General features: G+C 41.5%; 1 protein-coding gene across 1 annotated transcript; it reads right to left on the reverse strand.

The window, feature by feature from the left end:
* Positions 1-1,048: 1,048 nt before the first annotated feature.
* Positions 1,049-6,664, reverse strand: LOC124257108. Its single transcript, XM_046691098.1, has 6 exons — positions 6,452-6,664; positions 5,765-5,951; positions 4,660-4,830; positions 2,963-3,364; positions 2,558-2,857; positions 1,049-1,176 (listed from the first exon to the last, which is right to left on the reverse strand). The coding sequence occupies exons 1-6, from the start codon at positions 6,662-6,664 to the stop codon at positions 1,049-1,051; spliced, it is 1,401 nt and encodes a 466-aa protein (XP_046547054.1).
* Between the last annotated feature and the right edge of the window lie 14,140 nt (positions 6,665-20,804).

A 20,804-nucleotide genomic window follows, 5' to 3' on the forward strand; every position in this document is an offset into this window, starting at 1 on the left:
CCAAAGTGCCTGTCACAGATTAATGCATACTTCAGAAACATGAATAACATATTCGACACGTGTATGTATTAACAATGTATGTATTTCAATTAAAAATGCACGGAACGATAAAGACAGCTAATGAATATGTATGTAGTCTTCTTGCACCATCCAAGAGACACATACCATGGTCTTCCTGCATGACAAGAGACACCGTCTAAGAGACACATACCATGGTCTGCCTGCCTGACAAGAGACACCATCTAAGAGACACATACCCTGGTCATCCTGCTTGACAAGAGACACCATCTAAGAGACACATACCCTGGTCTTCCTGCTTGACAAGAGACACAAACTAAGAGACACATACATTGGTCTTTCTGTATGACAAGAGATACCACCTCAGAGACGCATACCCTGTCTTCCGGCATGACAAGACATACCATCTCAGAGACGCATACCCTGTCTTCCGGCATGACAAGACATACCATCTCAGAGACACATACCCTGGTCTTCCTGCATGGCAAGAAACACAAGCTACGAGACACATACCCTGGTCTTCCTGCATGACAAGAGACGTCCTGCTGGTAAGCTGGGGAGGTGAGTTAGGTATCTGTGTCAGAGCTGAAGTCAGCAGGAACTGGGTCGGGTGTCTGAAGTACGTGTCTGACGCAGATCCCGGACTGCTGCTGTCTGCCAAGAATCTGGTGTTACATACCTAGTAAAAATAAACCAAGCGTGTCACGCACACCTTTACAGACAAGTTGGTGGTGAGTGATATACCTGCTTGATACTGTAGAAAATGCTTCAGTTATGTTGGAAATCCATGGTCTCCGACGAGACGGGGAAAACCGCATAAGTTACCCAACGGCTCTTCACAGAGCAATTGGAATAGTCCACGTGTTACATTGTATAACTCGCTTGATAAAACTCGTACAGCAAAGATCCATAAATTATTAGAAAACGCCCATATGGCGAAACAATGACTATATATTTGCCCTGTAACAAATAAGAAAACGACGTATGTGATATGATAAATGTAAATGAAACAATAATCATGATCCCTTATTTATCTATGCGATTGTGAAGATATTGAAACACTCACTTTGACCATGACCCGAGAGGTCCCCGGGTCTCTGACCTCCGTGCCTGTTTCATGTTGACAGGTCTTGTTGCTCTGTTGCCACTGTTTGGCATCTGTATCATACAAACATCATTAAGCAGAGGCGATCTCCACTGATGTAATGCACGTTGCAATTGTGAGTTATTGCTTGATTGTCTAGTGAGTGAGTTGAGTTTTACGCCGCACTCAGCAATATTCCAGCTATATGGCGGCGGTCTGTAAATAATTGAGTCTGGACCACACAATCCAGTGATCAACAGCATGAGCATCGATCTGCGCAATTGGGAACCAATGACATGTGTCAACCAAGTCAGCGAGCCTGACCACCCGATCCCGTTAGTCGCCTCTTACGACAGCATAGTGGCCTTTTGTGGCAAGCATGGGTTGCTGAAGACCTATTCTACCCCAGATCTTCACGGGTCCTGATTGTCTAGTAGAGCGTCTAGATAGCTTCAGTGAGGGAGTGTTTTTTTTGTCGATTTTAACAATACCCAATCAATATTCTGGCGGGGGACACCATAAATTGGGGTGACACATTTTACCCCTTTTTGAAGTGACGAGCGAACGATTTAACCACCATTCTCCCCCATCGCCCCTTCCAGATTAAATAATAGTAGCAATGACAAGACTTGACTTTCTGGATGATCAACTTCTTCATTTTGACAATGGCGACGTTTCGGTATAGATTCTTATACCGTTTTCAAGCATATGGGGGAATGATGGAGTACACCAGTTTATATACAAGATAAGATAAAGAGATAACAACGCTAGGAAAACAAAGCATTTAGACAAGGCTTCTAGAATGCCACAGAATAAATAATAGTAAATATTATAATATCAAGTACATGCAATCCGGGTGATCACTATATCCCCATGGATTTTACACGAAATTTCATCATCAACATCAGTTCATATCAAAATACAGTTGACAGTGTCAGTCTGAAGTCTTCACCCAAAACACCACTGTGACGTGCTTCAGGGTCTCGTTGTTTCATATAATCATTTAAAACTAAATCATTCAACATCAACTTTATTTGACATTATTTGAATTTGGGTTATGGATAACAGTCTAGTACCCTGATCACTCGGAGACATCGTCTTGTATCAATAATCAATTCATCAAAAAGGAAAATGGCTACTTATAGTATAGTTCCCCGTCAACATGGGTTGAACCAACTAAACCATTCCGTAATCGTAAAACTAGGAGTGGAAAACCATATCCACAAATTTTACAAATACGTTATAAAATCAGAATCCATTGTAATCTTTGAAATACCATGAGTATGTGCCTATGAATCAGTATTAAAAAGTGATGACACATGGTGTATCCCGAGGTCACAAACACATGCAGAGGCAAGTCACTTGCAGTGAAATGTATGCCCGGTGCATTAGGAAACAAGGGCAAAAGCTGTGGACTGGTTTCCTATGAAAGGAAGTACATATACAGAACATTACCTGTGTTCCAGTGAAGCAGCATCAACGTTGTGTTGGTCACCGTGGGATCATAGGTGAAGGTCACTTTCACCGGTCCTGGCATGGGAAGATTACCAATGCTGGTGAGAGAGAACGAGAGGTCGGTTTCCTGGTAGTTGAGCCTCTTTCTGAGGATTCTGTCCGTGAAGGCATCTTCTGTGGTTGACGTAGATGGGTCAGTGATGTATGGGACGAACTCCACCGAGGCGTCAGACTTGTATTCCGTCTCTAGATCCAGCTTTGTGAGCTCAGTGACTACGATGCTCTGACCAGTTTGTAGGCCTGTATCAGATATGACATACAACAAATGAAGTAAATCAGATTTGCTGTGTTCGTTATTGTTTTGACATGTACTGTCGAAATGAAACCGCTAATGCATGTACTTACCATCTGGTGTTGACACAGTTACTCCTGAAACATCCCTCTTTCTTCTAGCACCACCACCAACATCTACAGTAACGGCAGAACCATCTGACGACGTCGCCATCGAGGACTTGTCCGTCTCCACTATGGTAGAGCCCAGCAATATGGTGGTACACAACTGGGCCTCATTACACATCTTCATGAAGATGAACATCTCTGTGCCTGGAGCCATGGTGAAGGCTGACCTGTCCGTGGTGGTGTTGGATGCGTTGTAATTTGTCTTCAGCTGGCTCAGTGTGTAGACAACATTGCCGTTTAGTTTGAGGTATCCATCAGCTACTGTGATCGTCCCCGACTCGTTGTAGCCGACCCAGGTGCAGGGGAAGATGTCACTGATGCTGGTCTCGGAATTCCCCACACAGAAATCTATATCAAGAATATGTGAACATGAACACTTACAATTCTCAAACAAATCAGAGTTTTCGCCACATATCCATATTGGCAAAATTCGGAATGCGATAATAAACCCCAGTTCAACTAATAATAATAGACAAAGGAACCATGTCTTGGTATCAGCACAACTTTCAAACGGTATACTTGGGCAATTATCATCTGAGTCATTATCTTCTATTACATAAGCAATAATAATATGATAATATGAAATCTGGCCACAATCAATCCACCTGTGCACACATGTGATATAGTAAGTCTCCGCAAAATAATTCTACGAAATTCGTACACGACTTTGACTGACATTCAAGCAGTTTGTGAGTAAATAAGAAAGCAAAGAACTTCACAGATACAACTGGTTAACTGCTTACAGCAACGTTTCGATACAGATTCTGACACCGTTACCAAGCTGGAGTATTATAGGGACGTGGTCAAGGTTATTGAGTCTCCACCAGTGGTAATAACTATTCAACCAGTCAGTGAGTGTGTTGAGTTTTACGCCGCACTCAGCAATATTCCAGCTACTTGAAGGCGGTCTGTAAATAATCGAGTCTGGACCAGACAATGCAGTGATCAACAGCATGAGCATCGATCTACTTATTTCGGAACCGAGGACATGTGTCAACCAAGTCAGCGAGCCTGACCAACCGATCCTGTTAGTCGCCTCTTACGACAAGCATGGGTTGCTGAAGATCAATGAGTGAGTGAGTGAGTTTAGTTTAACGCCGCACTCAGCAATATCCCAGCTATATGGCGGCGGTCTGTAAATCATCGAGTCTGGACCAGACAATCCAGTGATCAATAGCATAAGCATCGATCTGCGTGATTGGGAACCGATTACACCCGATCCCGTTAGTCGCCTCTTACGACAAGCATAGTCGCCTTTAATTGCAAGCACATGGGTTGCTGAAGACCTATTCTACCCCGGATCTTCAGGGGTAGCTGAAGATCAATTCTAACCCGGATCTTCAAGGGCGATTCAAACAAGCAAGAACACGTGACGGTGGAGATTTCGGATAATGCTGAGAAACAGGATACATTTGTTTCTTGACGCTATTAATAGTTTGCGTATTCCCTAAAATGTACGCTCTAATGATGGTTACGTGTGCGCGCTGCTTGTATCGGCAATTGTTGGAAATACTTACTTGGGGCAGACACGTGTGTTGTTTTGTTGATGAAATCTGAGGTTCATGTGTTGACATTAAGGGTTAAATAACAAAGTTACCTGCAGTTACCACACATCAACATTATATGCACTGATCGGTAATTACCGTATCTCCGGATGCTCTCATCATCAGATACCGTCCAGGAAGCACCTACAATATTCTGGTCCTTGGTTGCAATGGAATTTGGTGGCGTCACTGTCTCCCCTAGTGGATCAGCTCCCTGTATCGTCGTGATGACGTCATCAACCAAAGGAGACTTAAGCAGCACCGTCACACCTTAGGATAATTAGATGATGTAGACTTTTAGATACTTGTAGATATTTATATGTAACATTTGGAATTGTACTTTCTCAGTGAAGTACAGAATATAGTACTTTTGTTACGTTGAGTTCCATCCCAGATTCTAACCCACACTCTCAAAGTGAGGCACAAAATCGCCAGTACAAAACGTGAGCTGTCTTGCCCACTCCACTGGCTTCCACACTTTATTCATTTCACTTTAAATAAAACGTTTCAATGATCTTCTTGTCCTGAAGCAATGGAGTCACACATAATACCCACTGTGCAATTAATTAAACCATAAGACTATGTTATTATTTTTCCTATAACGTCATTTGACAATTCTGACGCTCAACGATATTCAGCGAAACGTTTGAGATTCGCAAACGTAGGTCTCTATAGACAAGGATCAGGGCCGTGTTCAAGCAAAACGCTTCATATTTTGAAGACCACCGAAGAGATACGAGAGAGTTTCTGGTCAGTAGAATAAAATACCACATGTATGCGTGGCAAAACCTCTTCGACACCCATAAGAACTCTCTGCTAAAAGCAGAGTCGATTGTTATTGACGACTATATATTGACCATGTGTTTATATATAAAGGTGAGTGCCCCACCAGTCGCAACCCTTACAAATACCTGCCAACCTAGCCAAGTGTTCACCTGAACAAAAACGGGAATATATGGTACAAGTCAAAATAAGGAACTGAATCGGTCATCTTTTTTGGCAGTGTCACATTTGGAAATATCCTCCACATCTCACACGTTTCCCGGAACTTATGAAAACAGTTGGCACGGAATCAGATATGAGTAAAATGACTAAAACCGTATACATTTTCTGAATATAAAGGAAAAAAATATGACAGTATTTTAATACATGCACAGCTCTGAAAAGAGTAATAATCAATTGTTTGATGTATTGAGGTACGCACCTCTGGGATCAGCGTATGTTGTGACCAGCCCACCCCCGTTGGTACATCTGACGGTCACGTAGTACGTCGTGTTGTGTTCCAGGAGGCCTCCAAGATCGGAGTTAGTTGAGGTTGGGTATTCTCCTGCTGAGACAAATGTCTGCAACTCTTCTCCACCTGGCGTCTTGCCTATTGCCCAGTCGTAGTTCTGGAGATGTTAAATGTTCACGTCAAAACAATATCAACAATGTATGTTTTTGAGTGAACGCAACTGAACTTTAATGACTACACATTCAATACGTTCTTCTGGACCTGGTGTTCAAAGACTACTGGGCTGTCTGAGAATGCTATACAGTAGTTGGTTAAATGTTCGATTCCTCACACGGATAGTCAGACGCCGATTTCTGGTCCTACCGTCTAGATGTGGATGGAATATTGCTACCCCAATATATAAACTTCAGGTATCACGAATGTCCATTGAACTAATTATACATGAACATGGTGATATTGAACACATGAGGACTGGATAAACGAGGCTTCATTGTGCATACACTTGCATGAAACGTCCTACCTTGCTGACTATCACACAAAAAATAACAAACGTGATTGACACAACAACTTTTGATGGAAGGACTTTCCATCATGTTTCTGTTGAATTTACCAGTTTATATAAAAGAGATATTCTCAAATACCTCAACAAAGTCTTACCACAATTTCACTCTCGTTATCGTTGCACTTCCATATAGCCTTAATAGTGTCGTTGGATCCCTGGTACGTCACAGGGGTGAAGTTGCCCTGAGTGACGTCGATGTAGAGCATGAGGTCAGGGTCGAACAGTGGTGGTGACGTGTCGATGTTGAAGCCGTCAGATGACGATACCGCCTCTGTACCAGACCCAAGGACAGCTTTCACTGGAATCATCAGATTTACCAAGTGGTTCATACATACGGAGCGGAGTGTACGAAGATAAAAGCATGGAGGTTTCTATGTTGCTTTGATATGCATACAGATCAGATAACAAATGCTGTGCTTCTGTCTTACGTTTTAACATTTCTGTTCCGTTCTCGATAAGGCGTACACCTACCTGTCTAAAACTGTTCAACTTACCTGTGAGGTAGTATAATACAGGGACTACTTCTCCCTCCACGACTGTTGATTCTGTGAGGTTGAGGTCGTTGAGGGTGATCTTGACCTGGTCTGTTGATGAGCTGTCACATGATGCGTCACATGTGTAGACGTCACAGGGAGTCAGACAGGGGATACATGGTGTATGTACCTAGCAACACGTAGAACACGTCACAGTAAGCTGACGTAACGTCACAGGGAGTCAGACAGGGGATACATGGTGTATGTACCCACCAACACACAAAAGACGTCACAGTAAGCTGATATAACGTCACAGGGAGTCAGACAGGGGATACATGGCGTATGTACATAGCAACACGTAGAACACGTCACAGTAAGCTGACGTTACCCTCATTACCCGACCAAAGACCACATCACGCAGACAGACATAACCGAAATACTGTTCCGTTCTCGCATAACACACGCAGTAAGCCCGTAGGAGTCACTTTTTCACATAAAAACATTCTATAGCTAATTAGTTAGACATGGATACACATTCTCACCTGCTGGTATGGCACTACATCGGACAACCCAGATGCAGACCCGATTCCAGCCTCATACCGAACAATGGCGTTGTTACCTCCTTGGAAAGGGTTGCCATAGCGACACAGATTCTCCTTTACAGCTGGCATCACCAGGTCACGGAATGAAGCCGTAGCACTCCAAACCTGTAGATGTCCTTCCGAATCTCGTTCAGTGTCAGGAATATAGTTCTTGTGATTCCAGACTCCCAGGAAGAGTTTGGTGTCGGGAGAGAGACGTGGTATCCCACATTGTTCCGTCAGGACATCTCCGTCCATTTAGATGAACATGCACCAGGTTATCTGAAGCAGGTATGTAAAATCAAGAACAAGTATGTCTTGTTGATTACTATGCAGGAAGGTTTTGCATGCTTCGAGCTTTTGCTTTCAAACGTATTGTAATATGGTTAAAGGGCATTTGGTATGAGTGAGTTTAGTTTTACGCCGATTTTAGCAATATTCCAGCAATATCACGGCGGGGGACACCAGAAATGGACATAACACATTGTGCCCATGTGGGGAATCGAACCCGGGTCTTCGGCGTGACGAGCCAACGCTTTAACCACTAGGCTACCCCAACGCCCCAGACTTTTAGATACTTGTAGATATTTTTATGTTACATTTCGTATGAGGAGTATATGACTCTGCATAATCATATAGTGTATGCATTCACTTGCAATATTAAACTCGTCACTTAATATTTATCTGTACCATGTAACATTGTTCCTACTGATTGTCTATGCTTGGACATGGAAGATATTGGATCATATATGGTGGCATGGACCTGTGCTCTGCACATTCTGGGCATATGTGCCTTTTGACCCACTGTACATTGTAAGTATTATGACTGACAGATCCAATTTCATATGAAACTGGTATTGCGTGTAGCCCAATAAGAAAAAGGTTCTCTCGTTTTGGCAAATACCCAAATACGACTCTCTAGCCATACTCTCCCAGATATCAACTCGGTACCTCAGTACAAGTCCATCCGTTCGAACTGTTAGCAAATTACCAAGTACATGTAACCAGATGCCTTCTGAAAGGTACTTGAGTTCACCCTTTCACGTGAAGACCCACCTCTTCAAATCACGTTTATAATATATTTCTGTACCTCTGATTAAAACAGCCCACCTTCAATGTTCATGGGTGTGGCGCAGAGAGCATTAACTTGGGCGTAAAATGAATGGAATGGACGTATATCGACATCATCATCATCATCATCATTGTTACTATTATGAGCATCACTACCTCTGACCCCCTGGCCTCATCCCTGTGTGTAGTGAACCTGATCCAGTACTGATGGTAATCTCCAGAAGGGTCTTGTTCCAGATTTCGCACAACTGACATCGGTTTATTCAAGTTGTCGCCATACCCACACCAGGCCACCAGTTTGGCTTCTTGTCCTGTAAAACATATAGAGTGTCATACCGCGCTCTTGGTGTTAACATTTGTCTGCTGTGTGTTGTGTAACCGCGCTCAGCAGTATTCCAGCTACATGGCGGCGGTCTGTAAATAATCGAGTTTTGACAAAACAGTTCACTGATCAACATCATGACCATCCCATAGGCGGATCCAGAGGGGGGGGTGCAGGGGTGCGCACCACCCCTTTTGTGCTGAAAGTTTGTTTATACACTATTGAAACTCGGGTGTAAATGAAGTGTGCACCCCTCCTTTTCTTAATAGTGTGCACCCCCCCCCCCCCCTTTCTCAAAAGCTGTATCCGCCCCTGCATCCGTCAACCAGATTCAACCAGATCTACAACCCTGAAATCCCACCGGTTGCCACCAGCACGGACTCCTGAAGATCGTGTTCTAACACGGCTCTTCTAGCGTCGAATAAACGCTTTTGTATTCTTATTAGAGACCGACATTTTAGTATCAGAATCCCATTAATGCGATGTCAGAAAACACCATTCTTCCTTCCATGACCCTGACCTGGTCATACGTTCACAAAAAGCTGCAAGCATTGACTATAAACCAACCAGCTCGTTCACGTACCCGAAAACAATTGCAACCCACAGGACTTTCTGGGAGTAAGTTTCATTTTGTCCGCTTCAATCTTGTCAGTGATTGAACCAGTTTCCTGTAATTTCTTTTATCCTCATCCGTGAGCTTCGTCACCTGATAGCCTGGGTCATCCTCGTCAACAGATCTCTTGCTGATGGTACTGACTGACCTCGTGGAACAGTTGCAGGCACAGGACTGGGATACCAAACAGAGATTCAAATCTTCAACTGAACATAGGACGAATCTGAAAACTCACAGCTGTCTAAAATGTTTATTCTATAGTCAAGTAAAATCTGAAATTACTTTTTACGAGTGTGTGTGTGTGTGTTTCTGCCTGCCTGCCTGTTTGTTCGTGATGGTATTGACACGTGTCAGTGTTACAATGCAAGCCCTCTGAGATATCATGCAGTTTTTTTATGAATAGCCAGCCCAGAGATCATATACAGCCTCTGACTCGATCCTACAGTAGTGTTATTTCCGACGTTATGCCGATCAAACGAAGGGTAACAAAACGCTCTGTTTTAACGGTTTTTTTATTCAAACCATCAACCTCTGGCTCTCCTGACAGACACTTCACCTGACGACATAAGCGGCCTTACAATATCCAAGATGACTTCTATTCTGAACGTATGCAAGTCCATGATTACTACATTATCACTTACATCAGGAACAGGATCCACCCTGCAACAGGCACACGCTGGGTCAGGCCAGACAGGTCTTGGTGTGTAGTCGTAGTCCAGGATGTAGTCATCAGGGCCGTCCCAGAACAGGACACTGGTGACCGCTTGACCATCACCTGCTGCAGCTCGGATAGTGAGCTGAAACACAGAAAACGTCATGTTTTCGTACACATTTTCTATTAATGGGGAGATTTTATAGATGTCGTCTTCATTTGGAGGACACATCGTCATAAAGAAGTTGCCGTCCATGAAGTGCTCAAAAAACACAACACAACTCATCATTAATCAACAAGATTTACTTGTATCATTTAACATCAATCATTTCAACAGATGTCACTCGTTGGGATGTTGAAGGATTCATTTGGATGATTTTGCGCTTGTTCACTCCAAATACTAGTGCGTGATCCATGAACACGAGGCAAAATGGACACTGTGTTGAATGACTGCTGGACATGTAAAATGAATGATGCAGGACAAAAAGGGCCATGGATTTTGCAAACATTATTGTTAATTAATTTCCCTTCTGAAATTATGCAGACATGTACAACGTCACGGAGTCTGATCACTTAATCTCTTTGATTCCCTCTAACGACCAGTATACATATAGGTTCTTGACGACCAAACCAATCATTATAGCCATTTTTGACTCAGATCATAGACTGGAAAAGGTAACGTGAACTATGTGACAATTTGTATCACAATACCTTATACTCTCCGCCATTGAGAAGGTCAGCATCTCTGAAGTAGGTTCCAGAAGACATTGAGTCAGTCTTGGTATCTCTGGCCAGTTTGATGTCCACTTTGCGGGACTCGGTATGCACGTTGGCTGATCTGTAGGTCAAGGTCAAGCTGCGGTTGTTGCTGTCATGGTTACGGTCAGACTCCAGGTACATCCACTCCGAGTCATCAAATCTAATTTGTCTGATAGGACACGGAGACATGTCGGGCACAGGGTGGTGCAGGAAGGTGCCTGTTAATGATTGCAGCTGGATACATTCAGAATTCCGCATGATGATACTTATTAATATGCTACTGGACACAAGTCAAACAACGTCCACAAAATATAACAGCATCAATAATGACTGTTGGGAGCATAAACTAGCTTCGCCTCAGTTGGTATGTCATGATTATGAAGTAAGTCTAACGGTGTATATCTGAATATAATTAAGGCGTATGGTCAACGTGAAAGTTGTATTAATACGTGATTAGGTACCTGTAACCACTGCTGAACTGCTGCTCCAGCTGGCGTCTTGTAGGAAGTCGTGTCCGTCGATGACGAGGCCGGGGGAGGGGAAGGAGTTGTCATACATGACTGGTGGAGAGTCTAATGTCGACTTGAGCCCAGCAAAATTCTCCGCCACGAGACGCACAAAGTAGGTAGTCTTGTCCTTGAGGAATATATGAGAACATTAAATATCTTTTCTCACCGTACATGCGTCAAAATCTACATCCTTTCCTAAAAGTCACTCACCTGCAGAGTGATATCCATGAATTTGTAGGACGTGTAGTTGACACCAATCTCTATGGATTCTACGACAGTTTCTTCTTCCGAGTCTTCGTCACAGGAGGCTCTCTTCAGCAGGGCTGCGTGGTAGCATCGGATGCCCGAGTCCTCATCACTGAAGCCTGTCCAGTAGGTCTGAAGACTCTCACTGCTGGCCGAGTAACTCAGTTTCTGACAAGTGGAATGCTATGGATGTCAGACCATGTGGTTGTTCCTTCATATATATAGATCTATGCGTAGTGCCCCAAACAATCTCCACAAGACAATGTCACAAGACAGCTGATTCGTCAATTGTCAATTTTCCCTTTATGAAGATACTCTCAACCAGCTTCATCCCTTGGTGCCTACACTCCACAACTTTTGAGGCACAGCCGACTGTACTGTACGTATACTGTACGAATGGTCAACAATGAGTGGCATGTTTTCGTCTTTCAGAAGAACTACGAAGTGGACATCACAGAGTACACTCAGGTATAGTAAACACTGCCATCTTTCAGTACTTTGTACTACGAACCGATCGCTAATTCAATCTCTATATGCAAAATTTGCATCAGTAACCAATACACATTTCGAAAAGTTCCATATCGACGGACATGAGGGTTTGAAACAGAGCAATGTAATTGAACATTTAAATCTCAGAATTTTATTCAACTTAGGATAAAAGTTGTTAAACAAACGATCATAGTTTCAAATCGCTATTATTGGTTTGTATTACAAGGGGGTATGCACATTAAATGAAACACCGAGAACAAGTAGGGTTGGTGTAAGTTAACGCTCATCACGAACCGCACGTGCATTTGTTTCACAGTTCGAACTACTGCACCTACCCCCCTTGTAAGACAAACCAATAATATCTATTTGAATCTATGATCGTTTGTTAAACAACTTTTATCCTAAGTTGCAAAAAAACCTGAGATTTAAATGTTCAATTGGCAAGGTAAAATTATGAGGATTCGCAATCTTAATTTCACTTTGTTTGATTTACTTTTTTGTTTCAAATGAAATTCACCGGTAAGTTTTCACTGCGAACAGACTATAATTACTGTGAGTTTAGACAGCCACTAACGGCATGTCCCTGTATAACGCAAGGACTTATAGTGCGAGGACTACATTATTGTGGAAGAACCTGGTAGGATTATTTGTATTTTGTATTCCTGCCCCCTACCATGTCATAATAGGGCCCTGTTCTGATCTTGCCTTTGACTGGAGGTGTGACGTCCACCTGGAACATGTGACTGGTCACGTTGCACTTTCCCGCCATGTCAGCACCTGGGATAATGACATAGTGTCAGATGATCAAAGACCAAGGAGCGAGTAAGGGTATGGTGTGACACAGCAGCAAAAGATCAGCGGCCCATCCACAATCAGATCTGACACACCAAATGGTAGCCAATAGTAACATGTGATGGAAAACAATCTGGCCTGTCACACACTTCATCATCCGACGTACAGTCCGTTTGGCTCGAAAGCGGACCGAGAAAGGGACAGCCAGGTGTTCGAGAAGCACGTTCACAGACAAAGTTATTTATTCATTAACCTGTGCTGTGCCGTCTCCATCCGTTCTCGAACACCTGGCTGCCCCTTTCTCTGCACTCCTCCCTCGTAACAAATAGTGAACTGTGTCAATATTTTAATGATAGATTGTTAAACAACTTTTTTAATTTTAGGACAAAAATTCTGCAAAAACCTCACAGAGTTGGTATGATGTTTTGATTATGATCAGCGTATCATTGAGTATTTTATGTTTATTAGTTTTTGAGTTAGATTGCAATTCATCAGTCCGCTTTTGAGCCAAACAGACTATAGGGTCTTAATAAACCTTTAGCTTCCACCCCTCATCTATCACTTTGTCGCTGGCATATTATGCAAAAAGGTATCAGCACTATTCAGCATCCTTCTTTGATGTTGAATATATGCTTTGAAATCTCAACAGATTCAGACATGTAATACCACATAAAAGAAAACATATGTTGGGGTATTTTTATGAGAGCAGGAACACCGCGTTTTGATTTTGATTGACACTTAAATATATGTAAAATACACTTTACAGTGTGTCAGAAGGTGAAACAATGTGACGATATATGCCGGAATCGTCAGAACATAGTCATTCTATTAAGCGTTAGGAGCCTTCAAAGAGCAACTAAAATGGATGCAAAAAATTTAAATATATGTGGAACGAACTAATTTCATATTTAACTATGTTTTATACATGATGTGTAATGTCTTATATCAAATGAACCAGTTGGAAAAGATACAAAAGTCAACATAAAAAGATGGAGATTAAGTTGAAATCCATTTATATCTTAGGTTAAGGGTAAAACCTACCAATGACCCAAGCATAGTAGATTCCATTGTGGTCTAGAGACAGATTTTCAAACTTCATGAAAGTGTCCTTGCCCACATTTTGGAGGTCGACAACGTTGAAGATGCCTCGTCGCTCGTCGTCACTGATGGAGCCTCTTTCCGTCTGAAACATATCAGCGTCTACTGATGAAGCTCAAATCGGAAGTTACGCTTGCCACATTAAATAGATATTAGGTACGAAGTACTGAGTTGTTACGGTAAGATACTCACAAACTGTCCACATGTGTAGTTGTTCGCCTCCGTGTTGTTGGATAGACCGACGTAGTACATCATCATGCCGATCTTGGATTCGAACCCGTCCCAGGGTACATCTACATAGCTGTCAGTGGTCAGATATTCCTTCATGTCTATAGAACCGGCTGTAATACAATATATGAAATCATGTTGAGTGCTGATCAACGGGAACTGTGGGATTCGAACCAACGAAAATCATGCTTATTACCTCATACATGTGCTTTCCTTTAATGTAACAGTGAAAATGAGGGTGACCTCGGTATGCATACAACGATACGGGCGATACATTTCTGTCACTATGATGGTTATGTTACACAATGTGTTGTGATGGTTGTGTTACACAATGTGTTGTGATGGTTGTGTTACACAATGTGTTGTGATGGTTGTGTTACACAATGTGTTGTGATGGTTGTGTTTCACAATGTGTTGTGATGGTTGTGTTTCACAATGTGTTGTGATGGTTGTGTTACACAATGTGTTGTGGTGGTTGTGTTACGCCCACGAAAAGTGATACAAATTATCTCACCTAAAACACCACCATCAAAACCAACAGAGAACCCATTGGATGTGACATCAGCTGTTGACCCGGATCGACTGTGAGCTCGTACAGTGAAGTAGTAGGTGGCTCTGATGGGCGACAGGTCAAGGTCGAAAAAGGTCACGGTCTTGTTAAGGCCAACGTTAACGAATGGCACAACGTTATGACGTGTTTGCGGGAAACGGCGGTCAGTTCCTACGGCAACTTCGTAGAAGGCAACTTCTTGGCTGGTTGATTTCTCTATATTTTCAGGAATGTTTTCTGCAAAAGATGAACACTCTGAATGCGAAAATCATCATCTTTCACTCAATGTCATGAGAGTTATCAGAAGTTGACAGAAGTTCAGCAGCAGCATTATTCAAATCAGTAATTTGCTTTCTTTTTAACCACACTGACAACCACTGAAGATAGGATAACTTGGTAAGTCAAGCATTCGTTCGTAACTTCGGATACCCATGTTCGATTCCTCAAATTACACTGTTTTACTGCTGAAACATTTATAAAAGTGGCCTATTAAAAACAAATATTCACCAACTTTTATGTGCCCAAGAGAAATGTAGCTAACTATGCTTCGGATGTTATTTTGATATAAAAGCAGGGCTTATCTGAAATGTCCGGAACCTGAACTGCTTGTAATTAATGTTCATGTACCGCATTTTATAATGGCTAACTAGTGTGTTCCATGGAAGACTACTTATTGTGTGATATTGGAATACTCTCCGGCATGGCTGTTTCAAGTTAATGACACAGGCGAAGTATTCATACAGATCATGGATCCGGAGACATCGGGATCCGAACCCAAGACTGTTGAAACATAACTTTACAGAGCGGATTACTTCGATTACAAACACATACTAATCATAAATTCAGAATTACACAGTCGACTCTGCTTTTAGGAAGGATTTCGATGTGAATGGATTTTGTCGTTTTTTAATTGACTTCCACGAACATTAGGTGCAAAACAAACAGATCCAGAATCGACAAGGCAGTCGTAAATGTCATCTGCATGTACCACGTGTATGTCACAATTAAACTATATGAAAGCAGTTTAAGTTTGAATAATGCAAGCTCACCAGCCTCAATACCATCAGATTTCTCGTCAGCGTTGCCATCACTACCAAACTTGTCCCAGTTGGCGCTGACTTTACTTCTAGTTCGGAGGAACTCAAGGTCAAATCCCACAACATCGCCGTCATTGACCTGTCCAGGCACAAGGGGGTCATCCTCGATGGTGATGCCGTTCGATCTGATGGTGTAGGTGTAGTCCATGGCGTTGGTCACCCGTAGGTATTGGTAGTAGCGTTCCATGTTTTGCATGCTCAGCTGGTCGTTGACACCATTAGTTCTTCCTGGAATATCAGAACCTTTCATCAATTCCGTCAAATTATAGCCATTTGGGATGTATGCTTTCAACTGAAGCATCAGAGATATCTTAAGGCTTTATCAGTTCTGAAACTACGATTCCGTCGATTCCTTGGTTGTCTGGGGAAGGGATAATTTGGTTTGAGTTTTTGCAAGGATTATTTATAAGGACGGGAGGTACAATATTATCATTTAATTTCGACCAACGATATCTTATAATTTGAAAAAACATTGTCATCTGTATTATAACGCCCACCTTCTGTATTGAAGTATTCCTGCACCCTCAGCCCGTCAGCCCTTTGTATTGCCCACTCGTACTTGACCACCGGACACGGGTCACCTGACACGTCCCACTTGGCCCCCATTCGGGACAGACTTGTTTGGAAATCACTGTAGTGAGAAACAAGGTCAACTATGAACACCACGGTCAATCCCAAATTCTAACGTTTCCCCGAGCAAATGGTTTCATCTTAATATAAACAACAAGCTCATGAAATCGTCGAAATTGTACAAAGACCATTGTCTTAGTAGAAATTCTTATGATCTCCGCATTGATTAATTTTGTACTCACAGATCACCATCATGGCTTTCACCATCCCAGATTCCAATATGAGTGAGCGGTTCCAAGCCCTGACTGAGGTAGGACATGTAGATACCGTTAGACGTCGATATTGTGCTGAGACCAGCTTCATTGGTAGCTTTCACCGTCACAAATATCTGTAATGTGAGGCTTAACGTTAACAAATCACATGTTTGCTAGTGATTTATTTCATGACATATTAAATATTTGTTGTCTTCCGCTGGACACCAGACAAAGGGTTATGCCCCATAGTCACCAGTGTTAACTGCAGAGTGCATTGCGTAACTTTACTAACAAAATAACATTACCAGGCATTTCATTATCATCCAACAAAGTACCAATAACGGCAGAGTGCATTGCGTAACTTTACTAACAACATAACATTACCAGGCATTTCATTATCATCCAACAAAGTACCAATAACTGCAGAGTGCATTGCGTAACTTTACTAACAAAATAACATTACCAGGCATTTCATTATCATCCAACAAAGTACCAATAACGGCAGAGTGCATTGCGTAACCTTACTAACAAAATAACATTACCAGGCATTTCATTATCATCCAACAAAGTACCAATAACTGCAGAGTGCATTGCGTAACCTTACTAACAAAATAACATTACCAGGCATTTCATTATCATCCAACAAAGTACCAATAAGGGTAGAGTGCATTGCGTAACCTTACTAATAAAATAACATTACCAGGCATTTCATGTTCATCCAACAAAGTACCAACAACTGCAGAGTGCATTGCGTAACTTTACTAACAAAATAACATTACCAGGCATTTCATTATCATCCAACAAAGTACCAATAACTGCAGAGTGCATTGCGTAACTTTACTAACAAAATAACATTACCAGGCATTTCATTATCATCCAACAAAGTACCAATAACTGCAGAGTGCATTGCGTAACCTTACTAACAAAATAACATTACCAGGCATTTCATTATCATCCAACAAAGTACCAATAACTGCAGAGTGCATTGCGTAACCTTACTAACAAAATAACATTAAACGGGCATTTCATTATCATCCAACAAAGTACCAATTACTGCAGAGTGCATTGCGTAACCTTACTAACAAAATAACATTACCAGGCATTTCATTATCATCCAACAAATTACCAATAACTGCAGAGTGCATTGCGTAACCTTACTAACAAAATAACATTACCAGGCATTTCATTATCATCCAACAAAGTACCAATAACTGCAGAGTGCATTGCGTAACCTTACTAACAAAATAACATTACCAGGCATTTCATTATCATCCAACAAAGTACCAATAACTGCAGAGTGCATTGCGTAACTTTACTAACAATATAACATTACCAGGCATTTCATTATCATCCAACAAAGTACCAATAACTGCAGAGTGCATTGCGTAACTTTACTTACAAAATAACATTACCAGGCATTTCATTATCATCCAACAAAGTACCAATAACTGCAGAGTGCATTGCGTAACTTTACTAACAAAATAACATTACCAGGCATTTCATTATCATCCAACAAAGTACCAATAACTGCAGAGTGCATTGCGTAACTTTACTAACAAAATAACATTACCAGGCATTTCATTATCATCCAACAAAGTACCAATAACTGCAGAGTGCATTGCGTAACTTTACTAACAAAATAACATTACCAGGCATTTCATTATCATCCAACAAAGTACCAAAAACTGCAGAGTGCATTGCGTAACCTTACTAACAAAATAACATTACCAGGCATTTTATTATCATCCAACAAAGTACCAATAACTGCAGAGTGCATTGCGTAACCTTACTTACAAAATAACATTACCAGGCATTTCATGTTCATCCAACAAAGTACCAATAACTGCAGAGTGCATTGCGTAACCTTACTAACAAAATAACATTAAACGGGCATTTCATGTTCATCCAACAAAGTACCAATAACTGCAGAGTGCATTGCGTAACCTTACTTACAAAATAACATTACCAGGCATTTCATTATCATCCAACAAAGTACCAATAACTGCAGAGTGCATTGCGTAACTTTACTAACAAAATAACATTACCAGGCATTTCATTATCATCCAACAAAGTACCAATCCTACAGCAATACAAGAGTCACACACGTATCCTACCTGTCTCACTCCCTTCAGGATCAGGCCTGTGACCGACAGGTATCTCTTTGTGACGTTTTCAGTCGCAAAGAAGCCCTTCAGCTGCCCCCCACCAGGTGAAGTGCCAACAGCTATCTCATATCTGATGAAGACAAAAAATCAAAATCAAATGTGAAACGTTAAAAACACTTATTGGGCGCATTAAATTGATTGAATCGGATTTTACGCCACTTTTAGTAATATTCCATTAATATCATGGCGAGGGACACCAGAAATGGTTTTCATACATTCTACCTATGTGGGCAACAGTCCCATACGATCACACACATACACAGCAATATAATATTAGGAATAAAACGGTTTCTTTGGGGAGGGGGAGGTCCGACCATTTGAATACTGGTTTCCGTCGCATATTCTAGCACAACGGAAATTTAAAAATCAAGTCAAGGACACCAGAAATGGGCTTCAAACTTTTACCCGTACAGGAATTGAACCGTTGCCTGGGCTTATACTAGCGACATCTTTGACGGCTACGCTTTCCCGTCACTGATCCCTCATTCCATGAAATCGTTATGGATGTACATAAAGGTTTAATGCTGATACATATTGCCATCTTTATAGCATTTTCATTGAGGATATTTCAGTGATATCATGTCGTACTTGACAATGTCTGTTTCTTCATCGTTGAAGGTCTGCCAGGCAACGTTGACAGCAGACAGAGACTCCTGACACACAGCGTCTATAGCCAGGCACTCTGTAAACAGCAGATTCCGTGATGTAATACACACCACAGTAAACAGAAAGCATAGTACGGGTCCCTTTTTCAGAGCAGAAACATGTACAAACCCTACCTGACAATATTGAATGATACCGAATAAAGAGAAAATACTTATGTTAGTGTCATATACAAGACGGAGAGGATGGAGGTTGAACTGTCGTCATGTATATTTTGAGGGGCGCAGGATAACTTCTAAGCATAGCGTTGCCACTGTACTGAATGTGGAACACTGTATGTGACCCTTTAAAACACCAGAGTTTGATTCCAACTATATCATACGCATGTGTTCAAGCATCATTATCAGGCAGGTCATTAAATGTTTTTGTATGTTCGTTGTACATATATATACTTGATCTCGCTTATGTTGGGCTTGGGGCTATTTCAGGATGTATGTCATATGTACTCGGCATTTGAGGAAAATAGAATTAAAACGGTCTTTTCAGAGAAAGGGAGGGAAGGAAAAAATAAATGTATGATAATAATAATGGACTATTTATATAGCGCATATATCCATGGCCGTGACATGATATAGAGCACAAAATGAAGAGTTCAAAGAAGAGAGATTATTGGGAGCTAACTTGTAGAGGTGTGTCTTGAGTTGGCTCCTGAACGAGGAAAATCAGTACAGAGGCGGAGATGCTCAGGAAGATTGTTCCAATAGATACGGGATAACACAATGTTCTGTCTACAACTGATGATGTATTACGCCCACAATGACGTCTGTCTGAGCAAAGTCAGCAATGCTATCTATATTACGTCAACAATACTATCTATATTACGTCAACAATGGTATCTATATTACGTCAACAATGATATCTATATTACGTCAACAATATTATCTATTACGTCAACAATACTATCTATATTACGTCAACAATAGTATGATATTACGTCAACAATGCTGTCTATCTTACGTTAACATTGGTATCCGTATGACGTCCACAATGAGATTTGTCACACACTATGCAAAGCGTGTTCTTCTTGTTGTCTTTTATTGTTTCGTAATCCCACACCATATGGATAATAGCGGAGAAGTAACAACAAACATCTGGTGTCTGGGAGAAGGAAATTTTGTCTTTTCCAAAGTACCTTGTCAATGAGCACATATTTCATGAGTCCCTAACCATATTATCAATATGAACTCTAATGTATTATTGACTTTTCGTTTGTGTTCGAGACAATTCTGAAACAATAAACATGTGGTGTTCAAGCAATAAGAAAACATAAGCCCGACCTTCCTCTGTGTCACACTTGTAGGTGTTCAGTTTCTCGG

This window comes from Haliotis rubra, unplaced genomic scaffold, assembly GCF_003918875.1.
Source record: "Haliotis rubra isolate DU_JTF1 unplaced genomic scaffold, ASM391887v1 Scf65, whole genome shotgun sequence".
Classification (NCBI taxonomy): domain Eukaryota; kingdom Metazoa; phylum Mollusca; class Gastropoda; order Lepetellida; family Haliotidae; genus Haliotis; species Haliotis rubra.